Genomic DNA, 20,582 nt, shown 5'->3' with positions numbered 1-20,582 from the left:
CTGATCTAAGTTAGAAATTACAAGTATGTACTTTTTCAAGGTTGAAAATAGGCAGATGAATTAAAATACAATGATTACAAGTTCTCATATAAGTAGAAAAATAAATCATGTTTGTTCATATAGAATATGAGCAAATATAATAAATTGTTGAAATTATGTTATATAACTTACTTTCAACCAATATACAAAAGGAATTAGCAGAAAATTATGAGGAATCACTTAAGAATCTATTATTTTATCTACATTCAGTACAAGCAGAGGTATTACGTAATATATATTGTTGATAATTATTTCTTTTCTTGGAAATAAGGTACTTTTGTTGATGGTTGTTCACATCTGTATTTCAACATCTCAATTTCTGCCTCAAAGTAACTATTCTTATCATAGCAGAAATACTCAGGATTTTTATAATTAGTATTTTTGGCAGCTCCGGGACCGACTGGAGTATCTGGAACATTGAGACACTTAGAGCTCAAACCTGGAACATCAACAATTTGACTGCTTGAAGGTGTAGTTGATTTGTTGAAAATTATTTTTCCTGCTGTGAATGCCCTTTTAGAACTTGAGAATGGTCTTATTTTGTGCATAGTTCCGAAAATATTAAAGGACATCCTCCAAACTGTTACCATTACCCTGTAGCTTGAAACTCCACAACTTATGTTGTGTTTTATAACTGTTCTTCAGAAATGTAGAAATTGACGTAATTTTTGGGTAAAATTAGATTGAGGTTAATTTTACCATTTTCTATGATTTCATAGAAAGATAGATAAAATTGTTTGGGTAATTAAATGAAATATTTTAGCAATATATATCCGAGAACAATTTCTTTTGAAACGTTGATCGAATATTACTGAATGTAATGATAATGGTAAATATAAACTCAAAATAATTAAACTGACACCCCGCGATATGCTCTTGTAAATGTTGATAGTGGTAAAGAGGAGGAATTAGTTCCGATTAAATGATAAACGAATGGCGCTGACCAATTCATCTACTCATTCTAGTCAAACTGAATCGTTTATTTATGTTTCTCTCTATCATTTTTAAAAAAACATTTCAGTTTTCGATGTAAAGACCTAATAAAAAAAGGAGTAAATATGGGTTGTTGCTACAGTTATTTTTGCAACGATGACCGATCATCTCACGTTAGTATCTTATCATCGTAAGCGGTGTATTGTGTTTTCATCTATTCTATTATTTTCAGGGAGGCGACATAAACGAACGTACACATTTATTAATTGACCCCGTATCAAGTAATTGTAACGTGCAAAGGGCAAACAGGTCAGATATCATTTTGGATATTTCCTATCAGAATTTTATTAACAATTATGTTTTAGCGAGGATATTCTTTCAAGAAACTCTAATAATCTTCAGAAAAAGACTGATGAACAATCTGCATTGAATAAGATACTGCAAGAATTTGCAGTGTAAGGAGTATTATACTGTAATTTATGTTATATCCACATTATCCCTTTGTTTTTTAGAAATGTTATCGATGTAGGTGCCTTAGATTCCCATAATCTTCAACAAAATGAATACCTGGAGAGGATGAGGCACTATGATGTTAAGGTGCAACATTGTAACAAATCTAAGCTGATGACTAAGAGAAAGTGTTTATTGCAAGATATTCCTCTAACAGATAAAATGATGTCCGTTGATCCACTTTCCCGTGATGATGTTCAAATGGTGAGGATAATTAATACTTATCTTTATGGAAACCAAAAAAATATACTTGATTTCAGATTAACACAATAATGAATAACGGAGGGGAAGCAGTTAAAGTAATCAAAGTAGAACATAAAGAAGACCTTGTTGTTGAATTGTGTTAACATTGCATAGATATTTTTTATTTTAATCTTAATATTCACTTGTTTTCTCAATTGTATTTTAAATTCAACAAATTTCTAATTCTTTCATATTTTAAATTGTATAAAAAACATGTAAATAATTTGTATCCCACTGTGATTCGAAGAATTGGATAAATATTTGTCTACAAATATACATATAAGCTAAATTTTATTGTTTTGTCATAAATGGAACTCCATGTCCTGATTTTTTCATGAAAAAAAATTGGATCTATCTTCTCCACAAAAATAGTTCAGAATGAAATTGTAGAATAAAATCCCATTCGTAGTTAGGACATATATATTTCAAATACCTTAAGTTTTTACATATAACACTTTTATTCTATTATAAATATATTTTTTATTATCGGTTTCCTTTTACTGTTTGTGTTTTCTTGATAATTTCAGTTACAACTTCAGAAACAACTGCAGTTACATTTTGGGTTATATTTTGTTGAACTACTTTATTTTCATGTGCTTGGAAAAAGTACAACATCAACCCGGTAGCTAATAATAAGTGGCAAGATATCACACTAAGTATTAGAAATAAATTATGTTTAGACGCCCTAAGAGATGGCAATAATGTTAACATTAATACAGATCCAGACAAAGCCGCTGAGGATAGACCTAGTAACCATTGAAGGTACAATATTTGTATAGACCATAGTATTGATACTGGAATGTATATAAACAAAGAATACCCGTAAATACAAATAAGTTGTAATAAACTGGGAGTTTTGGATGATACCTCATCATTAAAAGGACTTTCAACTGTCCATTTAAGAAAAGCCCACAAAGATATTGGGATTAGCATCACATATATCCATATTACAGTTGCGGCGTAAGAAACTAGTTTAAAATCATATCTCCAATGACGGTTCTCATCATGCTGTAGATAATTTGATATATTTCCACTAATTGCTATGGTAAAAATTAACGTCATAGATATCCAAAAAGGTCCATATAAGTCCGGTTTTTCCAACATATGATGTCTTAACGAATAATTTGGTAGAGGCGTAATTGAAGCTATCAATCTGTCTGTAACATCTTTGGTGTCAACGTTGAAAAACTTCTGATAATATTCAATCGACCATATTGAGTATAATTTATTTTGAGAAGCTGGAAAAAGCTTGTTTATTAAATAATTACCGAAAAAGGTCAAATGTTACCTTCCGATTCTCTTTCTAAAGGATCTTCGACGTTATTTATTCGAAAATCATCATTACTGATTGTAACATTAATTTGTGCTTGATCCGAATTATTTTCAACAGTAGCGTTTTGATGTACGACAGGGTAGTCCTGAAATGAAAGCAGTTCCTCCGTAGGAACTTCTTGAAGATTTGCCATTGTTTTTAATCAAATCAGATTAAAAAATTATGGTTTTCCATTCAGTTTTATCAACATTTCTAAGTGAACTTGACTTGTTTTGATAATTTGACGTGTCGTTTTTCGACCGATTCGATCTGTCAAACACCCATATCTATTTCTATGGTACGATCACTGAGTTTTTATGTTATATCTTTAAATGACCTCCCCAAGAAGAACAATAAGCAAAGCTATTTTTTGCGATATACTCAATAATAGATAACAAAAATAAGTGTAAGAGTCGTAAAATAATCTTTATTTATACAACTCATTGATATTCTTTCGAAAACGCGATTTGTAGCAATGGTATAACTGCAATCGAGGACAGATCAGCTAAAACAGCCTCCAAATTCTGCAATGTCGTGACTTTATAAAGATTCTCCTTGCGAAAAATCAATATAACAACAGCCAGCATGGGTATAATTTCCATGGAGTCGTAAGCCAGTATTATGTCCCATAAAGTCAGGAGTTGTTCAGGGTTCAAATGTCCACTGAAAGCCCTCATAATCCATTTAATGACGATCCTCAAACTGCAAAGATGACTTATTCAGCTTCATTCCACCTAATTTCGAGTTACCTACGGATGAATGTGGCATTTCTTGAAATGATGCCATAGATTGGGTTCGTAGCATTGCAGCATCCTTTCAAACTGAAGACACAAGGATACTATTCCTTGGGGATGACCGCAAACCCTGTGAAGACGATGCCAAAACCTCAAGTAGAAGGCTCGAAACGTGAAGTAGAGTTGTACGGGGTCCTCGTAGAGGTAGCAGAATGGAGCAGCTGTCAAAATAATGAGGTTATGTTAGGTTAGATAGATGTCACTCCATAATCTGCTTGTATTTGACTTTTTAGTGGAAATAAGACGCGTTATGCAGTTGGATGAATTCATGGCTATCAGAAAAACTACTAAATTTCAATATTTTGTCTTACCGTACATGGTGAAACCGTGAAATGGGATGACTCCACTCGGTGGAAAAATCAACGTGTTCTCGGCAGTGTTTTGTCTCCCTTTGATCACGACTTGCATGAAACCTGGTTGTGTAGGAAGGTCTTTGAGTATTTCGCCATCTCGCGAGAAGCATAACATAACCTGATAGTCGACGTAACGAATTACTTTGAATTGAAATTATGTGAAGTTGTAGATTAGAGTAACGAACTTACCTGATAAAGGACGTCCTCAAAAACGAAATATTGATCATCATTGGAGGCAGTCAAATTGATGTCCTTTATGATCAGTTTATCGATCATCAGGTCGTATTCCAACACGTGATCCTTCAATTTTTGAAAATATTCTTTTTGCTGAAACAGTGGACGAAATCAGGAAAGATGAGATTGGAGTTTGGAAAGGTTAGGTTAGTTGAGGTTAAATAATTCGCATATTAAAAAATTTCATGAAATCTTACAGGTTGCTTCACTTCGGAACCCAAAATGAGTGCCCAAATTTTATCCCTCAGGCATCGGGGGCACCCTTTTTTCAGGTACTCTTGAGCAACAGGGGCGTAGTTTTTCTCCAGAACCTTCTCTCCTATCAGGATCCTCTCCATTTCGAAAGACGCGTAGTTGCTGATAGAATTCAGAGGGAAGTTCACCCCTAAAATGGGATCCCCTCTGGCCAACTCAACAAAAACATTTCTCTGCAAATTGAATTTTCCTATTTTAATATTTAAAAAAGTATCGTTATAAACAATTTTTTTTATAATATAATAATTTTCTTTATTGGTAAAACCCAGAGTGACTGATTTATTCTTATAGAGTTCTATGGTTTAGTATTCATCCAAAGTTCCATTAAAAACACCATAGTAACTGAAGAAAAGAAATAAAGATTCTAATAATGAGCCTTAAGATCTTCAAGAGTTTAATATTAAAGTTTCAGATCAAAAAATTCAACCTGAATTCTTTCAAACATCATAAACGGATAACGATATTCAAATAAGTTTTCTATGTTCTAAGATATTACTTTAATTATATGGTATCGAGAAATAGAATTCACAAAAAAGCATACATATTCTATGTAGATGCATAGAATCTTGAAATTTACTTTATTTCTATACTCACCAATTCCTCCAAGTTTTTCACATTCAATGGAATCTGAGCAAATTCCCAATACTCCTCTAATCTGAAAATAAAAACTACGTTATTTCCCGACAAAAAAATATCTACTCGTTAAAAATACTCACGTCTCAAATGTATTTGAAACTGGACCTTTCAAATTCAGCAGAACCTCTAGAAAATCTTTCGGGGCATATACAGGCCTGTATTTCGAAATATTCACCTAGAAATTTTCAGTTTCAATTTGAAACTGTTCGTATTTTCCAAAAAAGTAAAGCATAAAATCTCCCCAAGTACCTATTTTTGCAATATTTTCAAAGGATAATAATATCGTTAAAAAAAGCCTTTTGAATTTTCAGAATGGAATTCTGCGCGTCGAGAAGTTGAAAATGATAAAACAAATTGTCGAAAAAAAAACAGACATTTATAGAAAGAAAAATCATGAATTTTGCATATCGAAAAGCTGTATAATAAATTCGGATGAATAATCAATATTATCTATTTCCGGGTAGTTTTTTGACGAAAACGCATTTCAACTATAAAAGCGGTCTTCGAAAAAATGATCGCTACAAACCTCGTAGTTACTCAATTCGTTCCACTTATTCAAGAGTTCGTCCATGTCAGTCTGGGTCCTCAATTTCACCAGACTTATACCCAGTTCATTACTCATAGAGTTTAAGGACTTGTGAATCCTGCGGTCCCAGTGGATCTGTGATTTCCTAAAAAAGGCATCATAGGGGGATAGTACCTCCCTCTTCTTGTACTTCAGCCAGTGGTAGATGTTGTTTTTAATCTCCGATTCGAGACCGTTCATTTTCATCGACTTCAGTAGAGTTTCCTTGAAATTTTCGTACTTAACAGTAGGCGAGGCTACCAATTTCTGAAAGAATACGTTAAGAACTCGATAGATAAATTTTGACGTGAGAAATTCATAGAATTTGCGAAATGTTTGTCAAATCAGACTTTTTTCGTCCATAAAATCGGGTTTAACTAAACTCTTTGATTTTTTCGACGTCTGTGGTGCGATCAAAGACAAACTAAAATTGAACACAGAAATTAATGGAACATGATATCACCACAATTTGAGTTTTGTGCAACCCACAATTTTTTTCGATACAAATTTTAAGAGTATTTACGAGGCTAAAACAAATTTCTACATTTTTCTGGGGGGAATAAACAGTTATTGAAGGCAAAAAACTGCTAAGTTCACAAAAATACAGTCTCATTTGAAATATCTTTCTTCATCTCAAACAAAGCTCCAGTTTTATTTTTCCTTTTAAAAAAATTCTTATTCATCATGGAGAATAAATTGATTCCGAATATACTTATTTCTTTATTAAACATGAATGTAATGTTCCTCACTATGAATAAGATTGTGTTATTATAGTACAATGCATTTAGAGTTTTTGTGCTTAATATAATATAGACAATACCTGAAGATTACTATAAAATTCTGGATAAAAAGGAGCATTTTTCATTTCTTCACAAATCTTTTCAGTCATATGGTGTATGCTATTTTCCTTAGATTCTTCCATTTTCACCAGGAAATGCTGAGTCGTTGATGAAATTGCCAGTGGTTAACTCACCTAGCAACCGAGTTTATAGATCAAACATAAAAATCAGATTTGGTGTATCTTCTTATTTTGGAGAACACTCAAAACCATTAGATAACTATTATATTTTAAACTCAGTATATCAAAAAAAAAATCGATAAATGAAATTTTTATTTACAGGAATTCAGTGCATATGCATTTTTTTCGAGGTTTTAATGTTTTTGGGTTTACGACACGAAAAATTTTAATTTCAATACAAAATTTAAGATATTCTTAAGGGAAAAAATCGACTTTTTATCTTGAAAACTTTTGTGGTTTACATTTAAAAAACACAAGTTTCTATTAAATCTTCCTAACTGATGGATATAAAAAACAAATGATTACACGAATGGAATCTACTGAAAACAGCGCCTGTAGAATGTTTTTTTCATGTTCATAAGTAATGAATATAAGTTATAACAACTTTTCATTTGACGCCATTTTCCAATTTTCGCTTATAAATAGCTCGGAAAACTCATAAGTTTGTGGTTTTCACCAAATTGATTTCCTCGAAAACCGAGCAACAAAAATGTGCCATTCATTTGTTTCTAGCTAAAGAGGGTTATGAGATCCCCTCTCTAGACAACGAATTTGGGACACCCGATATATGGCGTTCGGAAGGACGGACAGAATTGATGTTGACTGCAATTTCTTCAAACCCCATTTATTCAAAACTATTCTCGGTTCAAAATTCCAAAATTACATAAATTGTGATGAAATGATGATATCCTACTATGGTCCTAAATCAAACGCGCAAAAAAATTACTTAGAAACTTGACAACATATAATCACGAAATTGAGAACATTCAATAGGTACCATATTTTACCGAAAAGTTTTAGCTTGTATGGTTAACGAGTTATGAATTATTTAAGATTACATTCGGTCGAAAAATGATATGATTTTTTCCATGTTTGTTGAGATATTTCACGATAAAAGAGGATACAATAAACCACAACTAAAAATTTGCAGAGGTTTCTGTTTAAACTGCTAAGTTCTGGCTGTGCATGTTCCCCCTCCATCTGCTCAGTGTTCGTTGTCATCGATGTACGCCCTTCACCAACTCTCAGATGTTTGAAACTCACATAGAACTGCGCATATGCCAGACTCAGTAGTCGTTCATACTCGCAGTTAATGTTACAAAAACGGTGTACTGCACCAGAATATATTAATATTTTTAATTATAGGTATTAATTCAGATTTTCTACACCTCTCAATTAAAACTAACAATATCATTACACATTTTGTCTCGATACAAATACATCGAAGTTGAGGTAGAGTAGGGAAGCATCGACACAACCTGACGACGCCATTACATTACTCCTTTTACGGCAGGTTCGGTCAGGGCCGCATCCAGTGAAATTTCAGGGTGGTTTATCGTTATTTTAGATTCTGACAAAAATGGTTAAGTGTTCGATAAAGTGTTGCGTTAGAGATGCGAAAAAAGACATTGGAGTGAGTTTCTTCAGGTTTCCGGCTGAACCGGCTAGGTGAGAATTTAATTGAGTTGTTTAAGTGGAGTTCTGCAACGATTTCTATTTTTTTCGAATTTTGAGCCGGAAATGACTCACTGATGAAGAATCCGTTCTAAATTTTGATTCTGATTCTGATACTTAGGAACTTTGAAATTTCTGAAAATGTTACCCTTAAAATAACGTGTTACTCGACTTTTTCCAAAGGTAACCGAATTTTTTTTGGACTTATGAATCTACGTGAAAAAATTGAAAGTAGGAATCTCATGTAAATCTTTAGAACTAAATTCCAGTTGGTTCTTCAGAAACCTAATAATTAAGATTTTGTGAATGATCAATTCTGTGCACTGCTTGAATGAATAATGTGCGCTCAAAGGCTCCTGACTTCAAGTCAGTGTTTCTCGCGAATTATTTGACAATAATATTTATTTTCTAGTTAATTATTTTAACTATTTGATTCAATTTACTGGGCGTTTTATTATTTTTTCTACATTCATGCAAAATGCAAAACTTTATTGAACTATATTTAGTGGAAAAAGAAGTTCTTTATTGCACTAGTGCAATCAAGTTTTTATTGCACTCATCTGTCATTCTACTTTAACGTGCTGTCATCATGACAAACAATTCAGCCTGAAGGAAATAACGATATACAGTTACCAAGTACTAGTACGTTTACAGCAGTAACAAATCAAGAAGTGGATTTAAAAAGTACTTCACTACGAAATATTCATATTGAAAATTGCACCAATTGTTCATTCACTTTCAACATTGAGGGTAAAAATAAAGTTTGAGTTAAATTGTTCGTAACGTATTAGTTCCTGTTTCAATGCAAATCGATATTAATAAAAAAGTATTCAAGTTGCGCTTTTCATTTTCCTACACCTAGTGCCGCACCTCAATAAATCATTTTTTGCTTTTTGCATGAACGTTGAAAAAATGTTGTATGCAACTCGTGCAAAAATTGTTTATTGCACTCGACGTGAATTTCACGTCGAGTGAAATTTTTTGCACTTATTGCATAAATAACTATTCTCTTTCATAACTTTTCTTTTTAATTCAGGTGTGATGAATGGATGAAAGCAGTGGGTCGGCCAGACCTTCTAGGGATTGACACTGACAAGTTCCACCAGTCTAAATACAGGGTGTGCGCTGTACATTTTCATCCCAACAGTTTTTCGTCCATGCTGTTGAACCGATTGAAGAAGGAGGCCATACCAGTGAAATTTCCTTTTGGTAAATAGTAATTTGTTTCACTTCGTACGCACGATTGAATGATCTTTTTTCAGAAGCGATACCTGGGCCTTATTTTGAACTGGATCCCGACGATTTTCAAAAAATGATGCCAGATTATGGTGAGTTACCAGGAATATTCCGAGCGATATATCATTTCGTCACTGATGACGTACGAATAAGATTTAATCATGTCCGTCCGTAAACAATGTAAATCTCGAACGTAAAAACCTATGAATTTGAAATTATCAGGTTCGGATATCGAATGCCGAGGTTAAATTCATTTAAGTATTGTTAGACTAGGGTTTCGTAAATATGTCCATTCGAAATTTAGTTATTCTGACTATTTCCAAAGTGCGGATATATCGTGATGACATTCTGATTTTAGTTGTAAAATGAGATTGTCAAACTTTCATATTGATCGCGTCGCTAGAACCATCATAGATTATTGATGCGCCTATGAGAACCATAGAAAATTCAAGATGAATATAAACCAAAATATCAGGACGAGGTTGAAATTTAATATTTTTATGTAAAATAACAACTTGAATGTTTATGACTTATTTCAGGAGAATCGTATTATCAAAACCTATGATCTAGATAACCTAACCGACAACAATGACATTTTATAAGTATGCTTGAATTTCAAACTTACAAAATTATTTCATTGAATGATACTACGTAAAATTCAACGCCCAAAATTTTTTTGGGATATTTCGAGTTTTAATTGAGGTTCAACGAACCATGCTCTTGTCTAGACACTAAAGGTCACTGTGACCTAGACACTAAAGGTCACTGTGACCTTCAGTTTCTGACGATGACAACATCGTTGTCGAAACGGCGTTATTAAAAATTTTCTGGCAAGAGTAAATTTACCTAAACCCTATAAAAATTGTTGACATTTAATGTGTCAAGGTCATATTCAAATCAAGCTATCAGTCACAATGGTGTAGATAAAAAGTTCAAGGACGTTCCGTTAAAATTCCCATCTCAAGATTTGTCATTTGTCAAACGTCAATCAACCACTACGAGCCCAAGCCTTCAGACGGGATATTATTTACTGCGCATGTGTCATTTTCAATTTTTTGGGAATTACGTGTCCGGCTTGTCGGCAAGCGAAACGCCGTGTTACAAACAAAAACGCGGTGACCTTGAAAGTACAACCGCTGCGTCGATCCCGAGAGAGAGAGATGGCTGCACTTAGACCGGCTCACGGCTATTTTATCGTAGCCTACTACCGAGCCGCTACGAGAATTATCGACTCAATACTTATTTCCGTCTCTTGGCAACAGAATGAGCCGGGTTAACTGGACGTATGTCGTAGCGTTATTTGTATGATTCCATCCTGCTGATATCCACAAAACCGGTAATGGTTTCATGGAGAATAAAGTTCATTTCGAAAAAATCTTCGGTCTCAATCGAATACATATGTACTGCAATTTATCAAAATATACTTTTCATTTTACATTTACGATTCATTCGAAACCATAGAATACGGTAAATCGTTTTCGCAGGCATAGAATGGAATGAAACATTGAACGGAATTTTTGAATCGTATTTGCACGATTAAGACAACCTATCTTTTATTTATATGATCATCTTCATGCTTGAATTATATAAATATGATATACTACCATAATATTTTAAACGGAAAGAACTAATATTATCCTCTAAATTTTCAACCATAGAAAATGCAAGGTGTTATAGGGATTCATGTAAAAATTTAATTGAAAAAGGTATCCTATTCAAATTTTATACATTTCACTATATATATTTATTTATTTTCGGATTGCAGTTCTTTTATGAGGATTAGTTTCCGAATTTTATTATCATTATTCTAACATTCTACTAGCCGTGTTTCCCACGGTATAAAAGATTATTCGTTTTTATTCATCTAAACGATAAGCATTACCCATAAAAGATTTTTACTTGTTTTGATATTCATAATATGCTCATAGATTCTCTAGGTATGTTTCGGATTAAAAACAATTAAAGTATAAACCCCCGTCAAATTGGAAGTTTTTAGCAAAGTCATAATTTTGGTATGTATTAAAGTCACAGTAAAACGCTGTTAGGACCCTTAATTTCTTTTAAAAACAATTTTTGGAAGATATTAATGTCACTATACAACGTTGTGGAATTATTAGGACTCATCAGAGATTAATTTTTCTTTTAATGTGATTGGATACTACAGTGATGACGTTTTATTGAAAAGAGATAGAACTACTGAGCAGCTTGTTTCAATCCCCGACCTATGTCTTGTACTTGGTTTTATATCAAACTTCTTTCTATGCGGAATGGCATCAAACCCCAGTGAAGTGTTTTTGTGTTACAGAATCTCTTTTACGTAGTAATTATTAATTTCATCGCACATAAGTATAGAGAGTAGGACTTATCACATTTAGTCAAGTATCAAGCATTTTAACCTTAATTTTTCGTGTGTAACATTAAAATACTAGTCGCCATTGCCATGATTGTCATTCTGTCATTGAAGTTCAACCATATTTGGAATATACGTAAATTGTAAATTTTACAAATTTTGAATATTTGCTATTTGCGCCTGTGTGTCACAAATTTTGAAATGTGTAATTGCATATAGAATTTTGGCGCTTGTCAATAATCTTTGTGGGTAAATTCACGAAGACTACCGAGGTTGTGGCAGTCGTGTTCGCGGTTAACCTTGTCGATATACATCAAGAAAAATTTGAATATAATTGAGTTTTCAATTTGTTTTATTTCTGTGATTATTTTAAAGAAATTAAATTGTTGAAAATATGGAACCTACAAAAGGTACAATTTCAACTCGAGGTTTCAATTTTTATGGTATTTACATTTGTTTTATTTTCAGAAAGTAATGTGGAAAATAAAGTAGACAGTGTAAATAAGGACCAACCTGATGATAAAAGTGGTGAGAATATCTTGCATATTCAATAATAATTCTCATACTAAATCTTTTCAGTTTTTCATTAATTGTTTATAAAATTATTCCATCAAATTTACCACCACTGATTTTTTACTATTTTTAGGTGATGAGCACCAAAAAGAATCTGAAAATGAAGTCACAACAAATTCTGATGAACAAGAAGAAATAGAAAAAGACCAAGAAATGGAATCGGAAGCTGGAAAAGAGATTGATTCAGAAAAACATACTGAAATGGAGAAAGGAGAACATGTAGAAGCAGAAAATAATGAACGGATTGAACCTGAAAAGACAGAAAATAAAATGGAAGATCCATTAAAATCAAATGAGCAGGTTGATTCTGAAAAATTGGTGGAAGATGGTTCTTCACAGAAAACATCAGAAGATGGTATTTCAAAGGAAACTTCAGGGGATTGTGCAAATAATGAAGCAGAAAATTCGCAAAGTAAAGAAACAGAAAATGGCATAGCTGTAGCAAATACAGAAGATAATAGTGAAAAAATGCAAATAGGTAAATATTACCGAAATAGGATTTCTGAACATTTCTAATGTTTAAATTTTAGATGAAAATGAAGAAGATGAAGATGATGACTTCAACCCTCTTCTGCTTTGTCCTGATATTTCAATGGATGTGGAAGAATCTCCAGTGCTGACTGGATCAACAGGTTATTTCAGAAAATTCATAGTTATTACTCTTTTCTGACAATTATTTTTTAGAAACCTCACAAATGACTGACACAGCAGATTCTAATTCTTTATTTGCTCCCTTGTTCTCAACATTTGTAGATGAAATGACTGGAGCTGAAAGTAAGATTTAAATGTAGTGTTAAGACTCCACTAATTTATCGTGTTTTTCAGTTTCATTCAATTTGACAACAGAGGAACAGCAACTGAGAGGAAGACTCTATGGGCCTAGTAGGTTTCGACTTGAAATTTTATGGGTCAATTTTGGAATTAATCACGTTATTTTCTTATAGATAATCCAATTCAGTTCACTAAAATTCATTGTACTGCGTGCAATGTCCATTTGGGTAGCGCTTTAGCAGGTCAGACCAATCGTTTCGTTCACCCTCTTCTCAAAGTGCTGATCTGCAAAGAGTGCTACCATTTCTATACCAGTGGAGAGTTTGAAAAAGACGAAGATGGTAGTGAACTTTATTGCAGATGGTGCGGCCAAGGAGGACAAGTTCTGTGTTGTACAATGTGCGAATTTGTATTTTGCAAGGTAAGAGGAATACTAGTTGTTCATAATAAGCGTTCTGGTGTTGGTTCGATTTTTCAAGTTAATATTCTTGAATACCTGCGACATTTATATTTTCTAATAGTCTTCTGTTGTATTAATGAGAAAAAATAGGTAATTTTTTGCCAATTTTTATAGATTAGGGTTTTAAGAATGATGATGTGTTTCATTCAGTTCCTTGATTGTTTATATGTTCAAGTGAAGATTGACGTTTTGGTGGTCTCTTTCAATTTAATTCTTTCAATTTTTTGGAGATGAACTGAAAATATTCACTTTTAATGTGCTGGATAAACATGGCTGAACGATTGAAGAGGATAAGAAAAATTCTTACTTTCATTTTCAGAAATGTATCAGGATCAATTTCGGCAGAAAAAAGTTGACCCAGGTTAGGGACAGCGATGACTGGAAATGTTTCAGATGCGACATGTCCCAGCTCAAGGCTCTGAGGGCCATGTGCGTAGAATTCTTCGAATATATACGCCGGGAGACAGCGTAAGTTTAATTTCGTTTCTCCTTTTCGACAGTTTGTCGAACACGCTCTAATTGAATTGTTTCTTCAGTCGAGCTGCCAGTTATACGGATACCGATATCGTGAATAAAGACCATACCAACTGTTGTCAGGGGCAAAACAAAAAACGCTCCTTGGAATCGGACAAGGAGACTGAGAAAGAAGTGGTTAGGCGACCGAAAAGAAGAAGGAACGAAGAGGAGGATCCCGACTATAACCCTTACGTGAAGGAAGACGATGACGTTGCTTCTTCGTCTCTCCCGAGCACGTCAGGTGTGAAAGCCGCCGCGAATGTCTCAAAACCCATCTTAATCCATGGTGATGCTGCGAAAATTCAGAATGAGGTAGGTGCTTTATTTCTACGAATCAGTTTTCAAGATATGTCCCAAATATATTTCTATTTTAACAAAATATTTCAGTCGTCATATCCCTCGAACGCCTTTATGGATTTTCATGAAAGTTTCAGGAAGCATAAAGTCCAATATTAACTTTTAGTGACTTGTGGATAGCTCAGGTCTGGACTGAGAAATTTATATTGTTACGTTATTTCTTGCAAAACACCTTGTACAGTAATGTATGGATAATCCGAACAGGAAGTTGTATCAGGAAGTAATCATTGGTATTATAGAAATCAAATTGAATGATATCTATAATCCGAATACGTTTGGATTATCCTACCCTTCGAATTTATCCTCAAAACTGCATTAAAAACCATATTAAACAAGTCTATTAAAAAAAACTGACACACTTTGTAGCAATATTTTATCCACCATTGAATATGGGGTAAATTTCAATTCATAATAAACAAGAACCTGCGAAAATCTCCGAATGAAGCGGTTTTTCATGACAAAAATATCAGCTTGTCCTGAAATATAATAGTTTTTAACGTCGCATGCCAACTTTCAACTTCCTCAGGTGCTCAATTGGTGGAGCACCGGACTAGTGAATCGGAGGTTGCGGGTTCGAGTCCCGCTCGAGGAGGTTCTTTTTCCGGAATTGAAAATTTGTCTGCATGCCGTGATATTATTTTTCTTGTCCTTAAATTCGGGTTTTCAGATGAGGTTTTTGTGTAATGGGCTTGAATAAAATACATAATATGATCTTCAATTGTTCTTTCTAATATTTGATTCTATTTTGTTTTCCAAGAAATCTTTGGCTTTGCTACCATCGATGTTTTATTTATTTTAGTGAAAGACAAAAATTTGTATATCTCCGCACATTCCTATGAACTTCTGAGAAATTCAATTACCACTTAAAATGGACATTGGCAGTATTGCCAATAGGCTTGTTTAATAGGGTTTTTAATGTAGTTTTTGAAGATGAATGCGTTTTTGGAAAGGTTGATGTACAGCAGGATGTTTTACACTTTTCTGAGTACGTCTTCAGTAGGTTAGATTAGGTCACTTCTATTTGCTGAGTACCTCTTCCGTAGGTTAGGTTAGGAGTTCTCCAATTTTATGAGTATGATTTCAGTAGTTTATAACAGACACCTAAAACCCATCGGATATAATTCATCCAGAAGAACTCTATATTGACCATACCGAAAGACTTGAAATGAAAACCTCCAATATTATTGAGTGTTTGCTCCTCGAAAAAGATTGAGGATTGTATCATTGGATTAGTAAAAATAAGAAATCATGAAATTTCAATATCTCAGAAACTATCAGATTCCATTGAAATTAATTTTGTCCATCGGTAAAATGTAGTCACTGCTTTTCTCATTTTTTCTTTTTTTTATTTTCAGATGAAATTTTCCAATCAGAGTCCACCACCCACAGTTCGTATCGGAAATACCGTTTTGAATGTTAAGGGCTTGGGAACACTGTCACCAGTCAATATGCCTCCTCTGGTATCCAGAAATACAGCGATCCGAACGCCTGTACAACAAACCTACATAAAACCCAAACCTGCGTTCACACCCAGGTCGTCTCATCCACAAAGTAAGTATCTTGAGTTTAGCCACACCCTTTATCACTCGAGAACATCTGCACTGACTCTCATGATCTTCGATCTGTTGAATTCGTCTCTGTCTCTAATGGCAGAATAACTGTCAAAACATCGAAAAAATCCACGGCAAATGAAAAAATCGGGAAACTATAAACAAAATGAAAATATGGCTATTTCAGAATCCAGAGAAATGAAGAGTTTGTTACACTTCTGATTTATAAGGTTTTCGAAAAACGTGGTTACTGTATGTTTCAGTTTATTTAAGTAAATGTCAAACTGACATTCGATTTCAATATGTTTTTATGAAGATCTATGTTCACTAACTTATGTAAAGTCCATTCAGGAATTATTGACATCCCGGGTGGCTTTGGAAAATTAAGTTGGTACTGGTTCATTCAGTAACATTTTGAATTGCAGATTTCGGGTTGGCATTGGAAATGTCATTGAGAGGAGGTTAGATTTCAGTTTGTTTGTGTTATTGGTTTTGATCGAAGAAATTTTGAAACTTAAAAGTTGTATCAATTTCAAATACACATTGATTAGTTTATTTGAGTATTTCTCACAGTACTGTTTGAAAAAAGAAGAAGGCAAGTCCTTACAACCTGGATTATTAGTGGAAGAAAACCTGTGCAATACGATTTCACCTTCAAAGAATCATTGAATGATTTGATTGTTACCAAAAGCATCCAATATATCAGTCTGGATAAAATTTGACCAAAAAGCATCTGGATTTTAATCAATCAAAGTCAACATTACATAAACTTAATTGGTAACAAGTTCAAAACAGTTAATAAGAGGAAAACTCTTATTGATGAACAGAAAAATATAATAAGTTGAGTACGATTTTATGGTGAATACAGAGAATATTTGCAACAAAATGTGAAATTCATTCATCTGGAGGAAACTTGGTTATTTGAAAATGGCAGCATTATTCAACAGTGGACTCTAAAAAGAAAAACATTTTTTTCAAGTATATTCAAGGGTAAAAGTAGAAGGAGCACTATTTTGAATTCTGGATATTTGGATTTTTACCTGGATGTTTTGTTTTGACAGTGGTCATTATGAGGATTATATAAATCTATGAAGGGAGAATTATTTTATGATTGGGTTGCTAAACAAAGTCTTGGCATTGCATCTATAGTTTATTTATAGTCTATATTGAAATTAAGTATTGTTATATCTGTTTTTTGTTCTTCAATGAGTAGTGAACCTTCTACCTTTACCCTTGAATATACTTGGCCAACTTTTACCAACTTGCTACCGAATTCAAGAAAAATATTTCAAACTATTCTCTAGTAATCCTCAGGAAAATCCAAATTATTTTAAAGATCCAGTTAGTAAGCTGTGATGAATTATTTAATTATATGTTTTTACGAAGTTGTAACGTTTTATGTCGATTCCTCGCGAATTAAAACTCTATTTTTTTTTGTCTCCAGCTCCAAATCCGAGGCCAGCCGTTACACCAAATGTACATATCAGGACGCCTGTCAAACCACCCCTCATGAAACACGAATGGTTCGAGAAGACTGTTCGTGCAGCGGCAAGGGTCAACTCGAATTTGTCCTACACTCTAACCCAGCTGAACAAGGCGCAATCGAGCGCCAGCAGCGTCGAGCAGCTCGCAGTGGTCCACAACAAACTACAAGAGATCTTGAGCAGTTCCATCAACTCGCTGATACAGATCAGGAAAAATTTGAGGACCGAGTTCATTGCCGGCATCAAAACCATCAGATTTCCACCAAAACAAGCAGTGGATCCCAATGATGATGATGTTATTATTGTAAATACCGAAACATCAACTTCTAATTCTACCCAGAACAACAAAATGTCGATGCCAGCGCCCTCTCAAAATACCGCCAAGAGGTTGATGAAACAAAAATCTACAGTCAACAGTAGCACTCCTACAACAACTGCCAACAACACACCGAGTAAAGGGTACTTGAAAGTAAGAAGCTTTTCTCAACTCCAGTCTGTTTCTTCCGAATGCATTACAATACCAGATGATGATCCTCCTCCGAACCCAGAACCTATAGTTGTTGAGGTTAGCGAGGATGTGCTTCAGGAAAGTGCAAGAAAAGACAACAACGACAAGGAGGCAGTTAAAGAAACAGAGAAAAAAACTGACGAGAAAGATAAGAATGAAGCAAGACAAGAAAAAGATAAGAGCAAAGACGTTGGAGATAAGGACAAAGTCAAGAAAAAAAGTTCGATAGAAACATCACAAGAAGAAGGAAATAATACTAAAGATGAAGAAAATAATACTAAAGATAAAGAAAATGAAGATGAATGTGTTCAAAATGGAGAAAAAACAGACAAAGATAAAACAGAGAAGGAAGAGAATTCAAAGACTAACAATTGTGAAAGTAATGGTAAAGAAAAAGATAGTAATGATTCGGAAAAGTGTAACGGTGAAGTGAAAGTGAAGACAGAACCCGAGGAACATTGTTACAATGTTAACGATAATCCTACCCCGAAAATACGAAGAATGCTTTCTGTGAAAGTAAATCTTAAGAAAACGCCAGTTATTGAAAATTTGGTCAAAAAGGAACCAGTGGAAAACGGTGATAATTGAAGATATTGTGGAAAGACTTTGAGTTTCCTGATTTTTAAAATTGTGTAATTAGTTGGAGAATCCCTATCGTTATTAATGATGGATTACATTCCTTTATGAAATGTACATATTTATTATTGACTGCTGTATGCATATTGCTTTAAATATAGGTGTTCATATTATTTGATATTTTATTTGGTGTGTAAAAAAGATGCTAATAAATTTTGTTTCTTTATAATCTTCTCGTTTTCAGTGGGGATTTTCGTTTATAAAATGCCAAGTTTGAGATATTATTGAAGTGAATGCTGAACATTGGCAGAATTGGCTATAAAAAAATTACAACATTTTTCCAATTATGTGATTATATATTGCATACGCATTATTTGCATTTTCGTTTCTATGCGTTTTGCTGCCAATTTGCCCCCTGATTGTCAGAGCTACTTCTTCAACAAGCTAATCCAAGGAGCCTTTATCGGATCAGTACATTATTAAATATTCACTCAAATTTTCCAATGCTTTACATGCCTCAGTTTCTTAAGAATCTTCACAGAAGTCCTTTTTGAATTTTAAAACAACTCCAGTTTATTTGTAACGAGGACGGAAAAATTAGTTATTCCTATGTATATACCTAATAACTTAGGTTAGGGCTGCGCGGCTCTAGGTTTCATTGCACCGTGACCTTATGGTTTATTGTGCCTCCATCAGAGATGTTCTCGCCATTCTTCTTCTTTAAGTGCCGTCTCCTCAACGGAGGTTGGCGACCATCAACTGGAATTCCTCTCTGTCTCGTGCCAAATGGATGATCGTACTGGCCTCTCTTATATCAAACCACTGGCGTAGATTTCGCAGCCAAGAGAATCTTTTACGCCCGACGCCTCTTCGTCCTTCGATCTTCCCTCGCCATTGGTCGTCGAAATCTTCAGCTCGCTCTCCAGTTCCAGGGTTCTAACAAAGACTAGTAGCCTGTGGTTCTAATGAACTCCAGTATCAGGGATGACATCAAGAAAGTTACTTTATCACTTCTACAAGTCCCTTGTCCATTTTTTTTTTACGGAATATGCAGTCGTCGTTTTTTGCTAGACCCATTCTCATGAGATGCTCCCTGAGGCGATAATGCCTTGTATGCTTTTCAGTATTAATGATTATTATATGATTTTATTATGTATTAGGATATTTTGTGATAATAGAGGAAATAATAAACCATATAGCAAAATTTACATCAGTTCCTAATTTGACAAACAGATGTCCTACCGTCATGACAGTTGACAGTATTCGACTAATTTTTCCATAATTTCAATTTAAACCCCAAAACTACGTTTGTACTAGTAAAAAAACGCCTCCACCTGGTTGCTATTGTGTTTACAATAAATGGAACAATAGGTTCAAAAATAAGAATTTAACGTTTTTCGCTTTTCCTTATTGGAACGATGCGATCCGTTGTAAAAAGAATAGTTGACAGAATCCATTTTAGACTAGGGAAGAAGGAAATTGTTGAGTCTCTCAGCTGTACCGTTGAAATTCAACGACTGTGAAGGAAATGTGCTTATGCATCAATTAGGTGGGTATCAACCGAATGAACATTTCCATCGTAGCTAAATTTCACGTTCAATACTGCTTGACAAATCAATTCGTTGCATTATCAAGTCACCGTCAGTTATATGTAAGCAATTATTTAAGCATATTCAAGTAATTATCTCCTCAAGACAACAAATAAGATTGTCAAATCTCTCTAGGATAAGTCAAGATTGTTTGAACTAGAGAGATAAACATGTGCTGTGCTGAATTGAGTGTGACATTAAAAAGAGAAGAGTTGATATTTTAATAAACAACTCACATTCTCTATTCAATTTGATTTTGAATTCC

The 20,582-nt window shown here is 33.8% G+C and overlaps 4 protein-coding genes across 5 annotated transcripts; 2 read left to right on the top strand and 2 right to left on the bottom strand.

The window, feature by feature from the left end:
* The first annotated feature begins 773 nt into the window (after nucleotides 1-773).
* LOC123683778 (ragulator complex protein LAMTOR1) lies at nucleotides 774-2,014 on the top strand. Its single transcript, XM_045622666.1, has 6 exons — nucleotides 774-868; nucleotides 1,061-1,145; nucleotides 1,205-1,281; nucleotides 1,338-1,427; nucleotides 1,485-1,686; nucleotides 1,743-2,014. Exons 2-6 carry the CDS (start codon nucleotides 1,098-1,100, stop codon nucleotides 1,827-1,829), a joined length of 504 nt encoding a protein of 167 aa, XP_045478622.1. The 5' UTR covers nucleotides 774-868; nucleotides 1,061-1,097; the 3' UTR covers nucleotides 1,830-2,014.
* Nucleotides 2,015-2,131: 117 nt separating this feature from the next.
* LOC123683777 (protein YIPF1) lies at nucleotides 2,132-3,315 on the bottom strand. Its single transcript, XM_045622665.1, has 2 exons — nucleotides 3,014-3,315; nucleotides 2,132-2,963 (listed from the first exon to the last, which is right to left on the bottom strand). The coding sequence occupies exons 1-2, from the start codon at nucleotides 3,189-3,191 to the stop codon at nucleotides 2,209-2,211; spliced, it is 933 nt and encodes a 310-aa protein (XP_045478621.1). The 5' UTR covers nucleotides 3,192-3,315; the 3' UTR covers nucleotides 2,132-2,208.
* Nucleotides 3,316-3,444: 129 nt separating this feature from the next.
* On the bottom strand, nucleotides 3,445-6,811 carry LOC123683779 (TBC1 domain family member 19). Its single transcript, XM_045622667.1, has 9 exons — nucleotides 6,695-6,811; nucleotides 5,836-6,141; nucleotides 5,390-5,484; nucleotides 5,268-5,328; nucleotides 4,616-4,846; nucleotides 4,374-4,511; nucleotides 4,143-4,302; nucleotides 3,791-3,992; nucleotides 3,445-3,739 (listed from the first exon to the last, which is right to left on the bottom strand). Exons 1-9 carry the CDS (start codon nucleotides 6,794-6,796, stop codon nucleotides 3,478-3,480), a joined length of 1,557 nt encoding a protein of 518 aa, XP_045478623.1. The 5' UTR covers nucleotides 6,797-6,811; the 3' UTR covers nucleotides 3,445-3,477.
* Nucleotides 6,812-7,959: 1,148 nt separating this feature from the next.
* Nucleotides 7,960-18,901, top strand: LOC123683775. Of its 2 annotated transcripts, XM_045622663.1 has the most exons (13): nucleotides 7,960-8,341; nucleotides 9,384-9,556; nucleotides 9,610-9,675; nucleotides 12,402-12,461; nucleotides 12,580-12,984; nucleotides 13,037-13,138; nucleotides 13,191-13,280; nucleotides 13,332-13,388; nucleotides 13,451-13,698; nucleotides 14,057-14,205; nucleotides 14,274-14,565; nucleotides 15,966-16,161; nucleotides 17,605-18,901. In XM_045622663.1, the coding sequence occupies exons 1-13, from the start codon at nucleotides 8,253-8,255 to the stop codon at nucleotides 18,738-18,740; spliced, it is 3,063 nt and encodes a 1,020-aa protein (XP_045478619.1). In that variant the 5' UTR covers nucleotides 7,960-8,252; the 3' UTR covers nucleotides 18,741-18,901. The 2 variants fall into 2 exon arrangements, with proteins under 2 accessions (XP_045478619.1, XP_045478620.1); XM_045622664.1 differs by lacking the exons at nucleotides 7,960-8,341; nucleotides 9,384-9,556; nucleotides 9,610-9,675 and adding an exon at nucleotides 11,823-12,343.
* Nucleotides 18,902-20,582: the final 1,681 nt, after the last annotated feature.

This window comes from Harmonia axyridis, chromosome 7, assembly GCF_914767665.1.
Source record: "Harmonia axyridis chromosome 7, icHarAxyr1.1, whole genome shotgun sequence".
Lineage (NCBI taxonomy): Eukaryota > Metazoa > Arthropoda > Insecta > Coleoptera > Coccinellidae > Harmonia > Harmonia axyridis.
Note: the sequence above shows the minus strand (reverse complement) of the source record. Positions and strands in the feature narration are given on the sequence as shown.

Coding starts and splice junctions, on each gene's coding strand:
- LOC123683778 (XM_045622666.1), top strand. CDS start 1,098: ATGGGTTGTTGCTACAGTTATTTTTGCAACGATGACCGATCATCTCAC. Junction 1,146..1,204: donor ACGATGACCGATCATCTCAC/GTTAGTATCTTA, acceptor TATTATTTTCAG/GGAGGCGACATAAACGAACG. Junction 1,282..1,337: donor AACGTGCAAAGGGCAAACAG/GTCAGATATCAT, acceptor ATTATGTTTTAG/CGAGGATATTCTTTCAAGAA.
- LOC123683777 (XM_045622665.1), bottom strand. CDS start 3,191: ATGGCAAATCTTCAAGAAGTTCCTACGGAGGAACTGCTTTCATTTCAG. Junction 2,964..3,013: donor TTTAGAAAGAGAATCGGAAG/GTAACATTTGAC, acceptor AGCTTTTTCCAG/CTTCTCAAAATAAATTATAC.
- LOC123683779 (XM_045622667.1), bottom strand. CDS start 6,796: ATGGAAGAATCTAAGGAAAATAGCATACACCATATGACTGAAAAGATT. Junction 5,329..5,389: donor GTTTCAAATACATTTGAGAC/GTGAGTATTTTT, acceptor TTTTATTTTCAG/ATTAGAGGAGTATTGGGAAT. Junction 4,847..5,267: donor TGAAAAACTTGGAGGAATTG/GTGAGTATAGAA, acceptor TTCAATTTGCAG/AGAAATGTTTTTGTTGAGTT.
- LOC123683775 (XM_045622663.1), top strand. CDS start 8,253: ATGGTTAAGTGTTCGATAAAGTGTTGCGTTAGAGATGCGAAAAAAGAC. Junction 8,342..9,383: donor TTTCCGGCTGAACCGGCTAG/GTGAGAATTTAA, acceptor TTTTTAATTCAG/GTGTGATGAATGGATGAAAG. Junction 13,281..13,331: donor TGAAATGACTGGAGCTGAAA/GTAAGATTTAAA, acceptor CGTGTTTTTCAG/TTTCATTCAATTTGACAACA.